The sequence below is a fragment of the Convolutriloba macropyga genome, chromosome 6 (assembly GCF_964194025.1).
Source record: "Convolutriloba macropyga chromosome 6, txConMacr16.3, whole genome shotgun sequence".
Lineage (NCBI taxonomy): Eukaryota > Metazoa > Xenacoelomorpha > Acoela > Convolutidae > Convolutriloba > Convolutriloba macropyga.
Genome location: NC_134473.1, coordinates 74,524,376 through 74,544,526, shown reverse-complemented (window position 1 = coordinate 74,544,526; position 20,151 = coordinate 74,524,376). Strand labels below are relative to the sequence as shown.

The 20,151-nt window shown below is 37.3% G+C and overlaps 2 protein-coding genes across 3 annotated transcripts in view; one reads left to right on the top strand and one right to left on the bottom strand.

Annotated features, from left to right (window-relative positions):
- The window catches only part of LOC142340621 (cyclin-dependent kinase 2-associated protein 1-like), a 575,438-nt gene that overhangs the window by 422,334 nt on the left and 132,953 nt on the right, over positions 1-20,151 (top strand). The window lies entirely within an intron of this gene.
- Positions 12,439-20,101, bottom strand: LOC142340616 (alpha-adducin-like). The gene is made up of 3 exons (XM_075391305.1): positions 19,560-20,101; positions 18,446-18,688; positions 12,439-12,868 (listed from the first exon to the last, which is right to left on the bottom strand). The coding sequence occupies exons 1-3, from the start codon at positions 20,052-20,054 to the stop codon at positions 12,647-12,649; spliced, it is 960 nt and encodes a 319-aa protein (XP_075247420.1). The 5' UTR covers positions 20,055-20,101; the 3' UTR covers positions 12,439-12,646.

Below are 20,151 nucleotides of genomic sequence, written 5' to 3'. Positions count from 1 at the left end.
CTCTATCGGCATCGGAGAAACACTATGGTTAACTTATCTCCCCTCCTAAAAACTAAACTCTTTGACTTAGAACCTTTGAGGTATCTCAAAACTCTTTCCGGCTTTCCAGTGCTTTTCCCCTGGATTCTCAACAAAAGAACTTAAGAAGTTTGCTGCAAAAAAAATCTGGTCTACTTGAGCAAGCTAAATAATTCAAGCAACCCACTAAAATTCTATAATCAAAACTCTTCATGCGCTCTTGCTCTTCACTCCCCTCCTGAGGGCAGTCTTCTCTTGTTAGTTTTATTTCTGCAAGTGGTGTTTCTATTGATTTGCAGCTTTCTAGTCCAAATTTCTCTTAACAGCTTTTCAATATACTGTTCTTGGTTGATTTCAATGGAATTTTCCTTTTTCACAATTTTCATTCCAAGAAACCAACAAAGATCCCTACAATCGCTTATTTTGAAATCCTTAGACAGCTCATTCTCGAACCAAGACGAGAAGTTTTCCTGAAATTCAGAGCTTATTATATCATCTACCCACAAACAATCTGCGCCTTGAAGTTGTCTTTCACTTTTCTTTATGAACAAACAATTATCATGAACCGAAGATTCAAAACCTTTAGCTACCAAAAAATTCCTAAATGTAAGATACCAATTCCTTCCTGACTGCTTAAGACCGTAAAGACTTTTCTTCATTAAACAAACAAGAGGTTTTCCTTTGTTGTCTAATTGCTCAAAACCTTCTGGTTGTTTCATGTAAATTTCTTCAGCTATAGGTGCGTTAAGATATGCCGTTGTTATATCCATTTGTCTTATTTTTGACCCTTTGTGAACAGACAAGCTCACAAGTAAATGAATTGTTGATAACCTAGTCGTTGGTGAGTAACTCTCATGAAAATCCTTCCCTAAGACTTGACTGTAACCTTTGGCCACGAACCTTGCTTTGAATCTACTTATCTCCCCCGTCGGACGATATTTAACTCCAAAATGCCATCTGCTACCCACTACTTTTGCTCCATTATCCTCAACTAGATCCCAAACTTCATTTTCTCTCAGTGAGTTGTATTCGTCCTGCATTGCTTTCTTACAGTTTTCACTCTTGAGCGCCTCTTTTGCGTTTTTAGGCAACAAATTTTGATCAACAATTTCACTTAAAAAAAACTATTTCACTCATCTCTTTGTTTACCTCATGTTCCAGATTTGCTGTTCATTCAATCCGAAGTAATACTTGTTCTCGTCGAACCTTGCATTCCTTGTTCTTTGAACCTTAAGTTCACCGCGATCGTTTTCTATTCCTATCAGAAAAGATCTACTATCGAGTGCATGACCTAAGAAAATACCCTTCATCGCTTTTATGTCTATTTTGTTTCTAAACTGTTTCTCTATGAAAGGGTAAGCAATACAACCGAACACTTTCATGAAACTAAGATTTGGCTTCTCACCATACATGGCTTCATGAGGGGTTTTCTTTATTGCCTAATGATAGCAAAAATTTTTTAAATAGAACGCCATATTGAGCGAATAAGTCCAATACTTTTTCTCTAAAGAAGCCTGATCTCAAGCAGTTCCTACAGTGACGTCCCAAAGTTTTTTTCAATTTTACCATTTTCTTGTGGCGTGTACGCCGCAGAATTCTCAAGCCTGATTCCTTTTAGCCGGGCAAACTTTTTAAAATCGTTAGCTATGTACTCTTTTGCACCGTCTAAGACTAAAGTTGAAGGCTGGCCTACATCTGCACAAAATTGTTGAAATTTCTCTAGAGTCTCGTCCCTTGACTTCATAAAGTAAGCCCTACAATATCTACTGAAGCTATCAACAAATCCTATCGCGTACTTGTGGCCATCTACAGCCTCGGGGGTAAGAGGCCCTAAAATGTCTGTGTGCACAAAGTCCAACACTGCTTTTGCTCTTGTTGTGCAATCTTTTGCTATTGGTTGTTTCTTAGCCTTATTCAACTCACAAAGCTCACATACATCTACCGAACGGTCGCTGATACGCATTCCTTCAACATGTTCAATTAGTTTGCTAAGGTCCGTAAAATTGCTATGACCCAATCTTTTGTGCCAAATTTTTAAACTACTGGACAGTAGGCAGTTTTCCTTGCAAGTTTTATCAATCTCACTAAAGTCCCAAATGAAAAAATTCTTCTGCCGAAATGGTTACTCAACTCCGCTTTTGTCATTTATGCTTAGTTCTGGTCCTATCAAAACTTCAGCTCCTGCTTCTCTAAGTTTACTAATTGACACTAGACTGTGTGAATTTTCAGGTATAAACAAGGCGTTCTCCAAGATAATTTTTCTGTTAACCTGATTACTATCCTTAACTAAAAATGCAACTGTACCTCGGCCACAAACCTCAGACTCTCTTTTGTTTGCGATCTGTACTTTGCCCGAGAAACTATCATCGATATCGATAAACATTTCCCTGTTGTTTATCATGTGACTTGTTGCCCCCGAATCTAGCACTAGTCCTACTCCCTCATCATCAACTGGGCATAAAAAGAAACTGAAGTATTCTTCATCTTTAGCTAAATTCTGTATCTCATTTCTAACGCTTCGCCTGGCATGACTCTCAAACTTTTTATTCCTACACTCTGTAGCTATGTGTCGAAATTTATTGCAATTGTAGAACTGAATTACTTTGCTGGTACTAAGCTGTGGGTTATGAGGCTTCTGGTTAAAATTTGAGCGACAGAATTTTGCAATATGTCCTAACTTATTACAGTTATGGCACCTCTTCTGCTTTGTTAGGACACTTTCACTTGCGTTTTTCCTATCACTCTCTATTCTTCGCTCAGTGTCGAAGTTGATCAGATCTCACTTCAACTCATCAAGTGACTTATCCTCACTACCGTACTTAACAAGTGTGACAAAAATATCAAATTCGTTCGGCAGACCTTTCAGTAGAATTGATGTGAACGTTTTTTCACTCAAACCCTCGTTGACTTGGTTAAGGTTATATTGTAGTTCCTCTGCTCTTGTTATATACCCGATTAGAATTTCGTCGTCTCTTTTAACAAGGCTAGTGAGTTCGCTGACTAACTTTTGTAATCTAGGTCTCTCAAAACTACGGAATCTCTTAGTTAAAACATCCCACGCTTGAGCCCCATCTCCTTTATAAGGCCCAAGATAAAGAACTGACTGCTAGTCCAGCGCCGAAACAAGCTCATACCATATTTGCATTTGTTTTTCTTTAAAAAGTTCTCTGCCTTTAGCTATAGCTGCGTCTTTTTCGGCTCGTGAAGCGTTAGGGCGTGTAGAAGGGACATAATCTTCAAAAGTGCTACTACCATCAAGTACCTTGTACAACATAAGGACAAAAATGCGAGCTTCAAATTGCTCTGAAAAGTACAAAAAGTCTCCCTTTTTCCCGCTGAATCGGATACGTTCGTTCTTATCACTCATCTCTTGTCTAACCAGTCTATCAATTCAAAACAAAAATTAGTCTCTCTAATCAATTTATCAATTCAATACCTTTTCACTTGTTACTTTCATACAAAAACCAACTCTTAGGAGAACTAGGATTAAAAGGTCGGCAAACAAAAAGGTCTTACATGCAAACACTACCCTCTTGTGTATGTCACTACTGGTCACTGAGAAACGGCCAGGCCACGTCCTTACGAGGTTCGACTGTAAAAGGATCCTCTAGGTCGGGTGTTATCCTTAGCGAAACCCAAGTAGCAATAACTTCATAGACTCAAGGGCGGTCTCTACATGTATCGCCCCTTATTAGCAGGATCATTTCTCCAAAGTCATATCAATTTTCAATCAAGTTCAACCATATTTGTAGAGTGTTTAAGTTTTCGCTGCTTTACACGTTTATTACAACGTTTTTAAATAAAATCTGAAAGTTGTTCAGCAAATCAGCGCTTTTTCAAAAAAATACAAACGGTGTTCGATTAGGTTGCGCTTTTTCAAAAAAAAATGTCCGAACGGTGTCCGGAAATGCAAGCGCGTCACAGCCAATAAGCTACCTTTTAGGAAAGTAGCTTTTTACAAATTTAGAACAATAAATGTTTTCAATCTTGGTTTGGCACTTTGCCGGCACTCAAACAGACTCCATCAAAACTAGGGCCTGGAACTTCACCCTGCTGATCCTTGCTAGCTACTCTTTTCGAACTCTCCTTTGCTCCCTCTTTTTGGCTTTTCGTCACTTTGGCCCTTTCTTGTCTCTTTGGTAGTGTCTTGTCTCTTTGCTGTTTTGTCTGTTTTTTTTCGGCCGCCTTGCAGAAAAATTTTTTGTTTGCAGCTGTGCGTTTGGCTGGGCACAGTAACCTGATAAGCTGTGTATTGATGCGAGATAGACGTATTAATCAACGTTTCAATTGTCGGCAAGATTTGTTACAAATCAGTCGGTTTATATAGCATTGTTCCCGCAATCATAGCTTAATGGTTGTGACATCAAACTCGAACTGTAACTTTTAAATCAAAAATCGGAAATTATCGGAAGTCATTCTTGATTTCCTTCAAAATGAAAAGTTTTTCCGGATATGAACGTCGGTCAGATAAAAGCAATTGTTTTGTCAATTGCAACCAGGTTTAATCAATTGCAACCAGCGAACAGGAACGCCCGATCTCCTTCAAGCACTTGATCTCGTTGAATAGCCCTCGTTACCTGTATGACATAACATCTTCAATCGTACAAACGATCTCCGAATTTTATCAGTCAACTTCAGCAAATCCATCGAGCAACCAAGATCAAAATAAATCTCATCAAAATTGCATTAAGACAAGATGAAATGCAATTGGTCTACAGAAACCGTAATTCAAATGTTAAGAATTCGGAAAGAAGCCTTGGTAAAAGAAAAATGCTGAAAAGTATCTGGGTATGAATTTAGAACAGAGAGGAAAAAGAATCAAAAGAAACTGAGACTGATCAAAATAAATTATCTTTTTGTAATTTCTTCATATTGATAAAAACAATTCCAGCTTCTCTTATATTTAGGGAAGCTGACAAGTTGGCGTATGAACTCAAAAGATACACAATCCTTCATTCCCTTCTCAAGGCTTAACCTAGAATTTTTATATTTCTTTGAATATATGATATTCTTTGAAAGAATATATGATAAATATACCACGTAAAAGTTTCAGATGCAAAAAAAGAGGCCATAGTCACCAAAAAAGAGCAATGCTTCTAATAAAAAGAACAGTCTGAAATGTTGGGAGTAATAAGAAAAAGGGCAGCTGAGAACAGGCTACTGTAGGCCTAATGCTGTTCCGCTGCAATTACGCAGGAACCAAAATTATTATTATATTCTTTGAAATTACTCTAATATGGGAGCAGCAGTCAAGGTGACTCAAGTTACTGCAAATAACAAAGTCTAAAACGCAATAGAATTTAACCAGCTGATAAATTGCGTTTTTAATCTGCAGACTAAATGGAAGTTTAGGTCCCCGACTTCATATCAACAACTGGGAAATTGTTACCTTAAATATGAATTTTTCCTTAGAAATGGAACCAATGAATAATTCCCCACTTGATATCGGTAGGTATTGCAAATCAAGGAAGCAATATCAAGCTATAAATCATATGCAAGTTAGACAGCAGAGATAAATACAAAAACATGAAGGCTGTTCCAGCAACAAACGTGTCCACTTTCTACAAGGAAGTTCCAGAGACAAAGGTCTCTCCCAGAAGAAGGGAAAAAATTGCCTTGTTCTAAGCCGAGATGGTAAAATCGATACTGATACCTCATTAACAAAAGCAAACGACAGAAGTTAGCGGAAGACTTGCGGACGCCATAAGATAATAGACTAAAAGGATAATTAAATAACAATCAAGAAGATTGGCGATTAAAAAATTGAACCCATTAAAATCCGAATAATTACAATATAAAAACAAATATTGAGCAAGAAAAATCAAGCTCATAATCTAATCCGTAACTGAGTTGCTCCAATTGATTCGTACTAAACCCACGGAACGGCGGCAAAAAGACTTTCTGGCCATCAAAACTCTTTATATAAATCAAAATTTACTGCAGTGAAGACACAACAAAAAGCGGGATATAATTTTTGATATTAAGAGTGATGAAGGAGTCAAAAATGTAATATATCGAGAAGTGACGAACTTAGCAACTTAAGTTAAAACCTCGATATATAAAGACAACTTTCTTACATGATGTTTGGTGAAGTGAAATTGAATAATGGCTTCTAATTTGAATCGAATCGTCGATTCAAATTTGTTCATACCACAAATTGATCAGTGTCTATAAACTATAGATTTGTGTGATAGATTCGACCTTCCCACCACCAGATATAAACAGAAACCAACTCTCCGACCCTCCAAGTAGATAGAAATGACATATTCTCAGGTAGGGAGAACAATGTGTTAAGTGCAAAAAATTGCACTAGTACTTGCCATATACGGCAAGGGGAAAAACTTGTTCACAACTAAGGTGTAAATTAACCCATATAAGTTTATCTATATCTAGACGGATCTGTAAATTTTCATACTGATACGGACTATGAACACCTGTGAAATTTTGTACATTTAGGCAATTTTGAATTCAATTATTAAAATAATAAAATTCTTGTTACTCGTTCTCGAATCCACGACAATGGTGTCCAGACTACCAAATGACAGACAAACCTTGGATCTGCCAAACGCTGAATCCTGTACTGCGTGGATCATGTCTTTTGTAGCGAAATGTCGCGCGGAGAAGAAAGAAGTTAAAGTCAACACCCACGGTACGATCGTGGACCTACAGGTAACAAATCTCTTTTTTAGTATACGCAGCTAAGACGCACTTCCTAAACTTAAGAGCCTTATGAGCCCTAAAAAATTGTTAGACACTCCTTTTGAAGAGTTCAGACAAGCTATTCAAAACTATTTCCCCTGAAGGGAGAAGAGAAACGGCAGAAAGGGCTAAATTTCTGTCCGTTGTCCAAGGCGTTGTAGAATCTGACGACAATTTTCTAGCGCGCCTCAGAGAAGAAGCACGTTATTGTGACTTCGAATAACTAAAAACAGTAACCAATCCTGAGGTAGAGTTGGTAAAAATTACATTTATCTCAGGTTTTGAGGGACCCTGAGGCCAAATTACGACTATTAAACGGCATTAAAACTAAACCAACGATGTCTCTGTCTGAAATGACAGAAAGCTTACAGTTCAGAAGTCAAGCAATGGCTTTTGCGAGTTCCTCAACAGGTAATAGACCATTTGTAAAAAAAGAAGTGGGATACAACTTCAAAAAGACCTTCAGAAAACCTATTGAAAAGTTAACTGGTAATAAAGGCTATGGTAACTTGTGTAATAGATGTGGAGGTAAGCCACACAGTAGCAAGCCGTGTCCGGCCTTGGACAATAAATGTAACACCTGTGAAAATGTGGGGCACTTCTCAAATAAGTGCAGAAGTAAAACCCAGCCTAAGTCAGGTAAGTCTGACCAGCACAACAATTTCTGCGAGGAGGGTAAGTTGTCTGGTCAAACATCATCCGAAACTGAGATGGAAATGTACTATACAAGGGAAAACGTGTTTAACATGTCGCTGACATGGGAGTATATTACATTAAAAGACCATAAAATAAAAATGCAGGTTGATACCGGTGCTGATAGCACCGTGATATCATCATTAATCTGGACTGAGCTTCGTAAACCTCAGTTAAATGGGAAATTCAGACGTCTTGAGGCCTACGACGGTCATCAACTGACGCTTCTGGCATCACTAACATGTGATCTTGAGTGGAACGGAAGCAAGTATAGGCAACAACAACAAGCAGTTGTGCAATCCGACAAAAAATTTGGGCTATTTGGGAGAGACATACTACCCCAAGAAGGCATCAATGCAGTGAATGATGAAAGACTACCTGCAGTCAAAGGATACAAAGCGCATGTGAAACTCATAAAGGGATCACAGCCAATGTTCTGCAAAGCCAGAAAGATACCTCTACTTCTTCAGGACAGGGTCAAAGAGAAGCTTGAGACAATGGTAAGACAGGGCATCCTGGAGCGAGTACAACCTGGTGGGGTCACAAATGCATCACCATTAGTGTGGCAGCGGAAGAAAAATGGAGCTCGGAGACAATGCGTGGACCTGAAAGTTCACATCAATGGCAAAGTTATGGACGAGGACTATCCAATCCCAGACATGGAGACCATTTTCCATAATCTCCATTGGGCCTCTTACTTTGAAAAAAATGACTTATCAGACGCATGCTATCAAATTGAGCTGGACGAGGATGCAAAAGAAATATGCACAATCCACACATCGCAAAGATTGTTCAAGATGCGCAGGCTTCCTCAGGGCCTAAAAAACTTCGTCAATCTTCCAGAATTGCATTGAGTCAATTCTTAAAGGAATTAAGGGTGTGGTCATCTTCCAAGACGACGTCCTGGTATATGGAACAACACAGGATCAATACGAGAAACGAACGCTTGCAGTCAAGAGTCGGCTGCGTGAGAAAAATTTCACTATCAATGAGAAGAAATCTAACTCAAAACCAGTTTCAAGCATAAGTTTTCTTGGTTACTCTGTTTCCAAAGAAGGAATAGCACAGCACCCGACCCTAAACATGTTAAGAAAATCAAAAATGCAAAACCGCCATCAAATATGTAACAACTCGAGTCCTTTGTCGGCTTAGCAAATTTTTATGGTCGAATGACACCGAATTTTGCAACAAAAATGCTACCACTAAACGAAACTTGAAAAGAAGAATTCAGATAGAAAAAGGAAGAGCAAAATGCTTTTGAAAACGTCAAAAACGATTTAAACGAGTTATGTGCCAACCCTCGTGTACAGCCTTACAACTTGACGAAGGAAGCTACCGTGACAACAGACGCCTCAGAGAAAGCTATGGGCGGGGTACTATCACAAGAAGGACATACTGTGATCTACGTCTCGAGGAAGTTGTCACAAGGCGAACAAAATTACTCCAATATTAAGGGAGAGGCACTTGCAATTGTCTTTGTGGTCACAAGATTGATACAATTCCTACTCGGAAGAAGGTTCACTCTACAGACTGACCTCTCAAATATCTCCCAGACGAAGAAATTCCGAAAACAGCATCAGCAAGAATTACGAGATGGGCGATAGCGCTGATGGGATTTGACTTCGAATTGAAATACACACCTGGAGATGCTTTGAGCAGACTAGACTCTGACAACGTCGATGACAATGATCGAGTCTGCTTTGCTCTTGACAATATCTACTTCGTCCAATCCGACCTGGTGACCCAGTCAGAAGTCAAAACTGAGCTGGGATCGAAAGCGGCATCTGGAAACAGTGCTCAGAAGCAGAGAAAGGATTTGAACAACAGAAAGACGCCTTGACCATTCACAATGGAATCATCTCTCGAGGAGTTGTGCCTTTCATTCCAACCAAACTAAGACCCATGGTGATGGCCAAAGCTCATGAGACTCACCCAGGCAACAATGCAACTGAAACAACAGTTCGAATGATAGCTTGGTGGCCCGGCATCACTCAAGATGTTCTTCGATATGTTAGTAAATGTAAGGAATGCCAAGAAAACAGGCCTAGCATGGGGAAAACAGTATCTACTTGGCCAGAAGCTGAAGTTTGGGAAAGACTCCACATAGACTGGGGCTACGTTAAGGATCAAGGTAATATCTTAGTGATAGTAGACGCGGGATCAGGTTGGATAGAAGACTTCCCTGCGGGAAATATAACCTCACAAACAGTGAAGGTGCACTTGAGTCAAATCTTTGCAAGATTTGGGATACCAAGAATATTAGTATAAGACAATGGTCCTGAGTTTGTGAGCAGTAACCTAAAGCAATGGTTTGAATCACTGGGGATTAAGAAGATGGATTCTCCCACCTACCATCCATGAGCAAATGGGATTGCTGAACGAGCGGTCCAAACAGTTAAACGGGCTATTCAAGCCTGGGGTCCAAATCCGAATGTGTCATTTGGCGCTTTCCTACAGCGGGCTTTGATGACACATCGGAACACTTCCAAGACGCGGGGCAAAACTCCTGTAGATCTGCTACTGGGACGCAAAGTAAGACTTCCAGCAGCCATTGATTTTGATCTGTGTGAACGAGTCCTCTTCAAACCGACGAACAGTTCACCAACGGTTCCAGCTACTTTCATTATCCGTAAAGGAACGAACACTTCGTTCATTCAACCGGAGAATTCAAACAAGACAGTGCTTGTTAGTAACAACCAAATTGCACGGCTGGAACCTGACGACATCAAGACTGAATCTACTGACTCACAGTCTGAGAGCAGTAGGGACAACATAGACGTGGCATCATCCAACTCTATCGAAGAAACCTCAGTAGTTGAAAGGGAACAACCTTCAGTGGCCACGAGAACTTCAAGCAGAAAAAAAAACAACCAGAAAGCTTTGGAGAAGCTATTCCTACAAACTTGCTTAAAAAAGGAGGGAGGATGTGATATATCGAGAAGTGGCGAACTTAGCAACTTAAGTTAAAACTTCGATATGTAAAGAAAACTTTCTTACCTGATGTCTGGTGAAGTGAAATTGAATAATGGCTTCTAATTTGAACCGAATCGTGTATTCAAATTTGTTCATACCACAAGTTTATCAGTGAACATAAACCATAAATTTGTGTGAAAGATTCGACATTCCCACCACCAGATATGATCAGAAACCAACTCTCCGACCCTCCAAGTAGATAGAAATGACATATTCTCAGGTAGGGAGAACAATGTGTTAAGTGCAAAAAATTGCACTAGTACTTGCCATATACGGCAAGGGGAAAAATTGTTCACAACTAAGGTGTAAATTAACCCATATAAGTTTATCTATATCTACACGAATCTGTAAATTTTCATATTGATACGGACTATAAATACCTTTGAAATTTTGTACATTTAGGCCATTTTGAATTCAATTATTAAAACAATAAAACTCTTGTTACTCGTGCTCGGGACCACGACAATCAATCTCATAATCTAATCCGTAACTGAGTTGCTCCAATCGATTCGTACTAAACTCACGGAAGGGCGGCAAACAGACTTTCTGGCCAACAAAACACTTTATATAAATCAAAATTTACTGCAGTGAAGACACTGCAAAAGCGGGATATAATTTTTTTGATATTAATAGTGATGATGGAGTCAAAAAGCCTGGGTTCGGAAAAACGTTATCTCTTTAAATGGAAAAATTTTGAAAACGTCTCATCAAGGTTTATATGAGGGGCTGAAAGGCTTTGATATACTCCTGAAACCACTTTAAAATAAAACCACAAACGTTAATCTACGGAAATGGCTGAAATAAGGTTTAGCGATCAACGTGAGCAAGAGGTGTCAAAGGTTTTCTGAACAAGATTTTCCGTAGCCCAGGTCATATCAACTAAATCTTCAACTAGTGATGAAACCAACATACTTCACGTGAATGTCAGGTCGCTCAACAATTTTAAAGAATTAGACGCCATAATTCATAACCAGGGAATTTGACACCATTTTGATGAAGTCCTATTTAATTAAATACCAAAATCACATCACAACGTTGGTGTCATACCCAACCTGTAGAAATTTTGATTTGAAAATCCTTAAACTTTTATACCAAAACCAGTGAAGGTCTTAGAAAAAACAGCGCTATTGGCGCACAACTGAGTAAGTCCATTGTAAGAAAAAAATACTACAATAACCAACTTTTTTCTATATATTAATAGAAACTTTTGACAAAATAAATCACAAAAATTTGGAGAAGTTAAAACGTTATGGTGTAAGATGTCTGACAACAAACTAGTTCGGATCTTATCTGAATATTATACAACAGCCAGTCCAAATAAATGGAGCCCCTTCTGATTGACGTAAAGTGAATTCGGGATTCTACAAGGACCAATCTTAGCCTAATTGAAGGGCGTAGACTAACAGCGGGGGCGGGGTTGAGCGCGCTGGGTTACGGGTGTAACCGTATGCTGGAGGTGGATATTGGGGGGGGGGGGGGAATCACACAATGAAATTATGTCTCCAAAACAGTTTCGGTGAATCGCATGCTGATAGTCCAATAAGCCGAAAGGCTGTATGTAAGAGAAACTAATGCCCTCCGGGTCTTACATGTCTATGCCGCTTTTGATGACCAAAATCAAAAAAGGTCAGACGGAAAATAGGTAAAGCAAAAATTGAATTTAAAAAGCCCGCAGGTCTAATATAATTGGAACAAACTTCGTTTGCAGACTTAATTGACTTCCGAATGGTTGCATAAACGTTCAAATTATTCGATTGGCTGATGGCAGAAGTAATGGTCAAGTGACTCTGCTTTGAGAACTTCGGGCGTTTATCGAGAACCGCGAAGCGGCTCGAGATATTAAGTCAGAATTTCGAGGTGACTGCAGAGTCACTTAACCATGCTTAAAACACGAAACGCGCAGGTTTTAAAATGACGAAAGTCAACGGAATTCAACTTCTGACTAAGTAGCGACTTCTGGCATTTTGACTTCTGGCACTGCAGACTTTCGGCTTTTTAAATTTGCACGTGAGTGTTTTAAGTACTGAAGCTGTTGGATTGAATTTTGAAAACAAACACTGAAGAGGGTTTTAAATTCAATGTGATACTCACTTATTTACAAGCACCATGCGGGAAGAAAACTACACGGACATGGAGGATGGACATTTTCATCCAAATATAAGTATCCAAATACGAATATAGAGATCCACATATAATAAACAGAGGTTTAAACATCAAAATAAAGATTCCAAATATAGAAATAGATCTCCAAAAATGATACATATTAAGTAGCAAGTCCACTATTCAGACCCATCAAATTGAGTTTTCTCAACTCAGACGTGAACAACCTCTCTCCAAAACGCCATGTTCTCCCCTTGTGTGTATCAGTAATATCGGTTCCTTTCAAATTACAACTCCAGGCAGTCTCGTAAGTCACATTTGCCGTTTCATCATCAATCATCAATAGTTTATCAGTATTTCCTCCGACAGCTTGCATCGCACTCAACTGCAAAAAAAGATGCCAGATGTCAAACACTTAAAATACACACTATCTTTTTGATTTAATAATGATTATTGTTCGTATGTAAATGAACAAAATCGAGCCCATCTAGTTAGGATTAGCAACACCAAACTGTAATGTAAATAGAATGCTGGTGTCACAAAATGGAGCAAAACTTACCAGATAGACCAGTTACACAAAATTTTCCAACCTGTTGTTAAGCTGAAGGCCCATTCCCAAAAACTTCAGCCCAAATTGGGTGTCTTTAAAAATGAACCTCTGCATAAAAGAGATACGGAGGTAATCGATCACCGAAAAAAGCAATATTTGGGAACTCCGCATCAGAATGTTTCGGGAGAAAAATTCCGGGACCTTTTCCTTTTGCGCCCCCCAGTTACAGAGCACGTACCATTACACAGTAAATCCTTATGTTAAAATATGGCACGTGCGCCTGGGGGTGCAAATAATATGCGCCCACTGAGCTGGGGGGTACAAACGGAAAAGATCCAAATTCCGATCATAGATAAAAGGCGTGTTAAAAAATTTAATCAGAAGACAATTCAACTATACATTATACATATACCTTTAGCAGCAAATTTCCCTATTTTCATATCTGCGCAACCATTTTTACTTGCAGGCCTTTCAAAGCGGAAAATGCAATAATAACAATGATAATGATGATTATGATGATACATCCAATTGTATTCCTAACAATAAGCCAAAATATATGGAGTTTTCTTCCCTTCATTCTATGTAGAAAAAAGGTGCGTCGGCCCGCATTCCGCATTGAAGAACACTGAACGAACTATCGATATATCAAAGAGGATATTCTGTATAATACATTTTCCATATCCGAACAAAAAATTTATAATCTTTCTGCGATTTACGAGGAACAAAGTTTTTCTACGTACCTTTTAGCATGTTAAGTCTTTCATGAATTAGTAACGCGACTACAATATGAATAGTGAAATACTTTCGACAAAACTGCCTTTAGTTCCGAAACTGCATCAATAACTCAGCAAAGGACTTACCATCGGCCGGTTCAAAGCAAGGTCACTTTTTATATCTCTTGTTCTATGAGTTAAGCGAGGACTGAATAAAACTGACTTCTAGAGCCACCCCGATTAGGCAAAACTTGGATGCAATGAATTCCAAACGCTAAACTATTTATTTAAATTATCAAGGGTCGCAAAAATAATCATTCCGTACATCATTTCTGTGTTGATGCTAAGTCAATTAATAAATTCAGCTGCTACGATTCAGCTGAAAAATAGATACAAGCAGAAGCTACCGCCTTGATTTTTTTTTAAAAAACAACGTTCAAAATAGCCGACCAGGGAGAAAGTGGAAAATACAGTATTTTTCAAGAGAAAAACAAAAAAGAGCAGGACACGGGAAGAAAAAGACAGCAAAATCAAAAATTTATTTTAATTTTTTGAAAAGTAGCAAAAATTTCACTGAACAAGCAACAGCATTTGTAATCTGTTATCAGATCAAACTTTTAGAAAGCATACGCTATATGTAATTATTGCCACTAAGGGACGAAAAAAAGTGAGAACATTTAGCGAACTAAATAGTTTAACGGCTGTAAGAGTCAAGACAACTATTGGCCGCATATTACGAGAATGAAACAGAAAACATTATCGAATATCATAAAACACATCGCCGCTAAAAAATAATATATCAATTAATATTACGCGTTTTTCCCTATTTAACAACAAGCGAAAAATCGACGAAATTATTCTCGAGCGGCTATTTCTAACTAATCTATTGCAGCCTGTTTCAGTGAGCGGGGGAGGGATGAGAAGTTTGCTATGGCTAGCTAAACTAATGACGTCATTAGGCGTTATTATATATATCACTATTAGGATTTTTTTAAATGACACCATCTTTGGCGTACTTTTAATTTGGTTTTTAGTAGAAATCTTCCACCAATTGAGGTCAGCCGCTTAAAATTGTGAGGGAGAGCAAAATTTAGACCACGCAAAAAGAAATTGACGCAAAAAGTCAGAACGGTCAAGCAAAAATTTTGCATAAAAGACGTACACGTTTACAATAATTACTTCATACTTCGTTCGAGAGCAATTAATCAGTGCGGAACAATTATGTAAGACATCAGCTTTGCCAAAACACTGAAAAAGCTAACTCATGTTTTAATAATATTCCTCCTGTAACAAAAATTCCAATCCTTCAAATTTAACCAACTAACGTCGGGCGAATTGTTCTCAAACAACTGACGAGGCTTTACCTGTTTATCCCGATTTCGAGGGTCAGGCGAGAAATCGCTCGAGCAAAAAATCACAAAAAAGCTCACAGGACTATTATAATTGCTACCAACTTTGTTTGAGAGCAATTTGGAAACTTTTAAAATTGCATAGGAACGGTCTTTGAAAACCATTTTCAAACATTCCGATTGAATATCAAGAGTGAAGTCACTTCAATTGCAGAGTTATGAAAAATAAAAGGACTTAAATTTAATCCCAATTCTGCTTCATGTCGCCATTCAAACATGAATTTAAAAAGAATCAAATTCGTGAACGTCTTTGAAAAGAGCATTCTAATATAATTCAAATTCTTTGAAATGCAAATTAACAAGAGACTACCAACAAGGAGGCTCGCTAATGTGCGTTCGCACATTAAGTTCCGACCCCGCTCATCTACATTTTTCACTTAAGTGTCTACCAAATGAGGAAGAGATAAAAAAATAACATATCAACATACCGTTCAACAAACTACTAAAAGAATAAAACAATCTACTCAAGAGGGTCTATGAGACCTGTGGCTACTTATGGGACTTTTCATCAATGTGAATTGGCAACAAGACGTCTAGAAATGAGCAAAAGCTGCAAGTTTATTGAAACATTGCTTTTTTCAATAGAGAGCGACTGAGGCCTTTCATTATCCAGGATATGTTATACGACTACAAAAAGAACGAAAAATATAGGCAAAATTTGCACGAAAAATTATGCACGAAAACGATGCCCCCCCCAATCAATTAAATATTAAGGTGATCACTAGAAACAATAAAATTCTTCGTTTGCACTTTTGCAGGTGACAACATCTGTAAGTCAAATGAAGCCCATTATTGTGATACCGTGAAAAGAAAACAAAAACCTACAAAAAAGGGGGCAATTTTGCATAAATCACAAAATTTGGTTCTATAAAAACTGGTTGTTCCAAGAAGAAAGACCATTTAAAGAAAATAAAAGCTTTATAGAGATCCTTCCCTACAATTTCACAGAAATAAAATTGGCAGATCTCAAAAATATATCTCTTTTTTTAAAAACAAATATTTTCAAAATTCATAGCCAACAAAAGCTTTCGACTAGAAGGGTGGACTGTTTGTCTTGCAACTACTCGGAAAACTAATTGAAACTGTTATTAACGACACTAAACCATAAGACTATAAAATAACATTAATTATATGCTTAACTAATAAGTTTCAAAAACAACTTTACGAAACCACAGTTTTGAAGCCATTAAATTTATAAGATATTAACCGCGAGAATATAACATCCTCATTTGCGTCTCCTTTGATCATTATTACATCTTTTTGTAAAACGACTGTCACAAAATGTCAACAAAAAGAACCATTAAAACTGAAAAGTATTGAAACTTCACGAAATTTTCCTGAAACAGATTGTATAAGCCCTGAAGACATTATTTAAAAAGTTTAAACAACAGAAAAATTATTGTTTGATTCAACAAAACATCAAAAAGCTCTAAATAATTAAGCTAATTTACCAAAATGATACAACATTGTAAAATACGAACAAAAACGCAAACCAGAACAAAAAGGGATAAGTTGAAGAATACTGTTACTCTTTTTTGTAGAAATTTAATTCGAAAGTCAAAGCAGCCATCAGTTTCTTTTACCGATAACAGTTAATTAAGTTCAATTTTTTATCTATAATTGGCCACTGAGACCTTTAATTACACAATATTTGGCATATGACAACAAAAATTAACAACAAATAAAGGGCAAAAATAAAAAAAAAACTACCAATTTCTGCAAGAGAACGGTGTCGCAGCCCTTCAAACCATATGTTATAAAAACAAAAATCATGTTGAAATTCAAATGTTGTAAAACTTTCTTCAGTTAGATTGTTAAATTATGTGACAATTTAGAGAAGAAACAAACAACAGCGAAAATGGGCAATTATGCACAAAAATCAGAAAATTTTGTATAGAAACTCGTAATACCAAAAGCAAGAAAATCTTTTGCTAAAACAATCGGCCACAAAATTAGTTTTTATTCTATAAGGAGGAAGGGTTTACCTGTACTTAGTGAGAATAAGCAAAATGTTGACTGAAAAAATATAAAAAAAATTGACAAGTTCAAAAAATCACAGCCATTTCCTTAAAACAAATACATTCAATAACATAAGAGACATTAGTAACAACCAAATGAATAGCAAAGGTTCACTTGCAACTCTTGAGGAAAAAATTTAGATCTTTGAATGGTCAAACTGAAAAATCAGACTGCCAAAAGAATAACAATTGAAGGCAAAAGACAAGAATTTAGTTAAATTTTACTAAAACTCTTCCTCAAAGCCATAAAAACCCCTTTGGTTCTCGGCAAAAAAAATTGCATCTACATTCGCCCTCAAATTTACGTAAATTGGAGCTGTCATTAATGGAGCCGTGAATAAAATATATTGTCAGTAATTACCATTAAAAGAACAAAAGCAAAATATTTTGAAAAAAGGCAGCATCAAAATAAAAACCAAAAAGTCTCCGATTCTAAGAGTCCCTGATATTATCGAACCCCTCCCTGATTTTGTTGCGCACCCACCAAACCGACCAAGTGTTCCAAGTGTTTGCGAAATAGTCCAATTGTTGAGTGGAATTCTTCAAATATTGAAAAAAAATGCATTTCGTATAATTATCGAGTTAAATCTGCAAAAAAAAAACGGCAAAGTTTTAATTCCAAAAGACTTTCATACGGCGCCTAATTGCAACTAGCGCTCTTTTTGAGATTAGGGAGTCTGTGTTAAGGTTTCTAGGTCACTAAGTCTGGCAAACTTTAACAAAGTGGACCAAAAAGGCATATTTTGTGCCATTTTTGATGAAAAAAGTTTGAATTTTGAAAAATTTATCAAAAATTTTAGCCAAAAAAAACTTAAATCAAACAATTCAGCAACGCTTTTCTATCTCTAACGATAACAACAACACTCTGCCGTTAAAAATTTTAACTTATTGTGAATTATATTAGCGAAATTGTTCCCAATTTTAGCAAAAATTAGTGAAAATGTGAACAAAAACAGTCGAATGTTCACAAAACTTTAAACCTCAATAACTCCCTGTAAAACACGAAATTCGAAAAAATCTTTTTAATTCCGTATTCTGTGCCTGACGGGCTTTTTGATGATACCACTCACAATTCTGAGTATATAGTTCCTCCCTCCCCACTAAAGGGATCGGAACAATAATAGCTCGCTCTGCTATCACTTTTGCAGTTATTGATAAAAAGATATCGATTTTAAAGTACTGATTTGATAAGCTAACAATTTCAAAGCTATGGCGTGAAATTTAAAAGAAAACAACAAAGGCCCCGCCACTTTCCTTTGAAAACGAATGTACCTGAGATTGAGCTGAGTGTACGAGCAATGTGGTCAACTGCCAAGCTTCCGCAACACTCTCCGCACAAATAAGAGCTCCGTGACTATCCAACAGAAGTACTTTGTTCACACGTCCCAAATTTTGAACGAGCTCTTCTTGTTCACTTTTATTCACCGTTATTCCATGGAACGAGTGTCTGGATATTTCTCCCAAAATGCAGGACTCCAAAGATGTCCGGATAAATCCACATTTCAGACTGGAGATCTATAACACAATGCTAATTGCCTCTGAAAATTTCTTCAGCTTCAGACGATGAAATTTCTAGTTTCTGCAATGTCGGGAAAATGTTTGAATATTATGAACGTTTTTGTAAAGGGTGCCTCACCTAAGTACTTTTCATTTCTGTCATGCTGGCGAGGCCTGGAGGATTTCAATTTTGAACAAGTTCTCTCCGGTCGAAATTCATTCCCAGCCAAAAATCAATATTTCCTCAGTTTCGCAAAAATGGCATCTTCAAATATTGATACACAATTTCGTCGTAGAGTTGAATTAGGAAATACAGCAAATTGACATAAATTTTTGTTAGCCGAAAAATGCCGCTAACCAACGCGCGTGATTGAGCTCAAACTACATAAAAAGCTGTACTCAACAGACCAGCAGATCCTAAAAAACTGCCTGACTTCGTATAAATTAGTGATTACTAGAAGCTAGAACACCAATGATGCCATAGAATATTGTTTCATTTCAAAATATTTCCGATTCTTCAGCAGGAAAAATCGTTTGAATGGTAAGATGTGAGCTTTTAAAGTCTGTTTATATTTAGAAAAAAATTATATATTGTTCTATTTTGTTATTAGTAGGTTTAAAATACTTGGTTAAATACTGGATATACTAGTTTCAAAAAAATAATCTGCCTTCAGTGAATCATTTAGTAAATTGAAGATCTTATTTCAAGCTTATTGAGAAAGTTCCAATGCTACCATAACCTATTCAGTTTGCTCGAAGTCTACGACACAAAATTTTGCAACAAAATTTAAATTAGGACCACTAACTCTCCTTGAAATTATTATAAACAGGTCACAAATATTAGATGTATATTGATTGCAAAGTCAAACCTTTTTTTTCATCAACTCACAGCTTGCACGTCCTTCTGGTGAAAGTGTACAATACAATGAATGTCCGGCCTGGCTCTGTGAATTGCAGTATGCAAGACCAAACCAGCCTCGTTCAAACCCACCGGCTTCGGTGAGGTGCCTTCATCGACGATTGCTGCGTCGCTCAGCCTCGCCTTCACTAAATTGGAAGCCGTCACCTCGAAATATTGAAGCCCAAATGGGTTCATCAAAAAAGTTTCATCGTCAGATTTATTTTCTATTGGTAATCTAACTGTTGCATGATTGAGAACATCTTCGCACCAATTGTTAAGATACAACAGTCTGAACAGACTTGCAAGCTGACATCTCAGTTCTCGCTCTGTTGAACTTGAGCACTCCGATCGCGTGCTTTGAAAATCACAGATGTCATTGTTTACAAACGAAGAGCTTTTTCGGAATTTACCAAAAGCTGATGATTTTTCGATAAGCTTTGGAAAAATTGGCAGCAATTGCTGAAATTTTCTGGCTAGTTGCATCAGAAAGCTGAACAAACTCAAACTAATCTGAAAAAAAAACTTTTTTGACAGCAATCGCAATTACCCGAAACATTTTTCAGTTCATTTTGGAATCAGG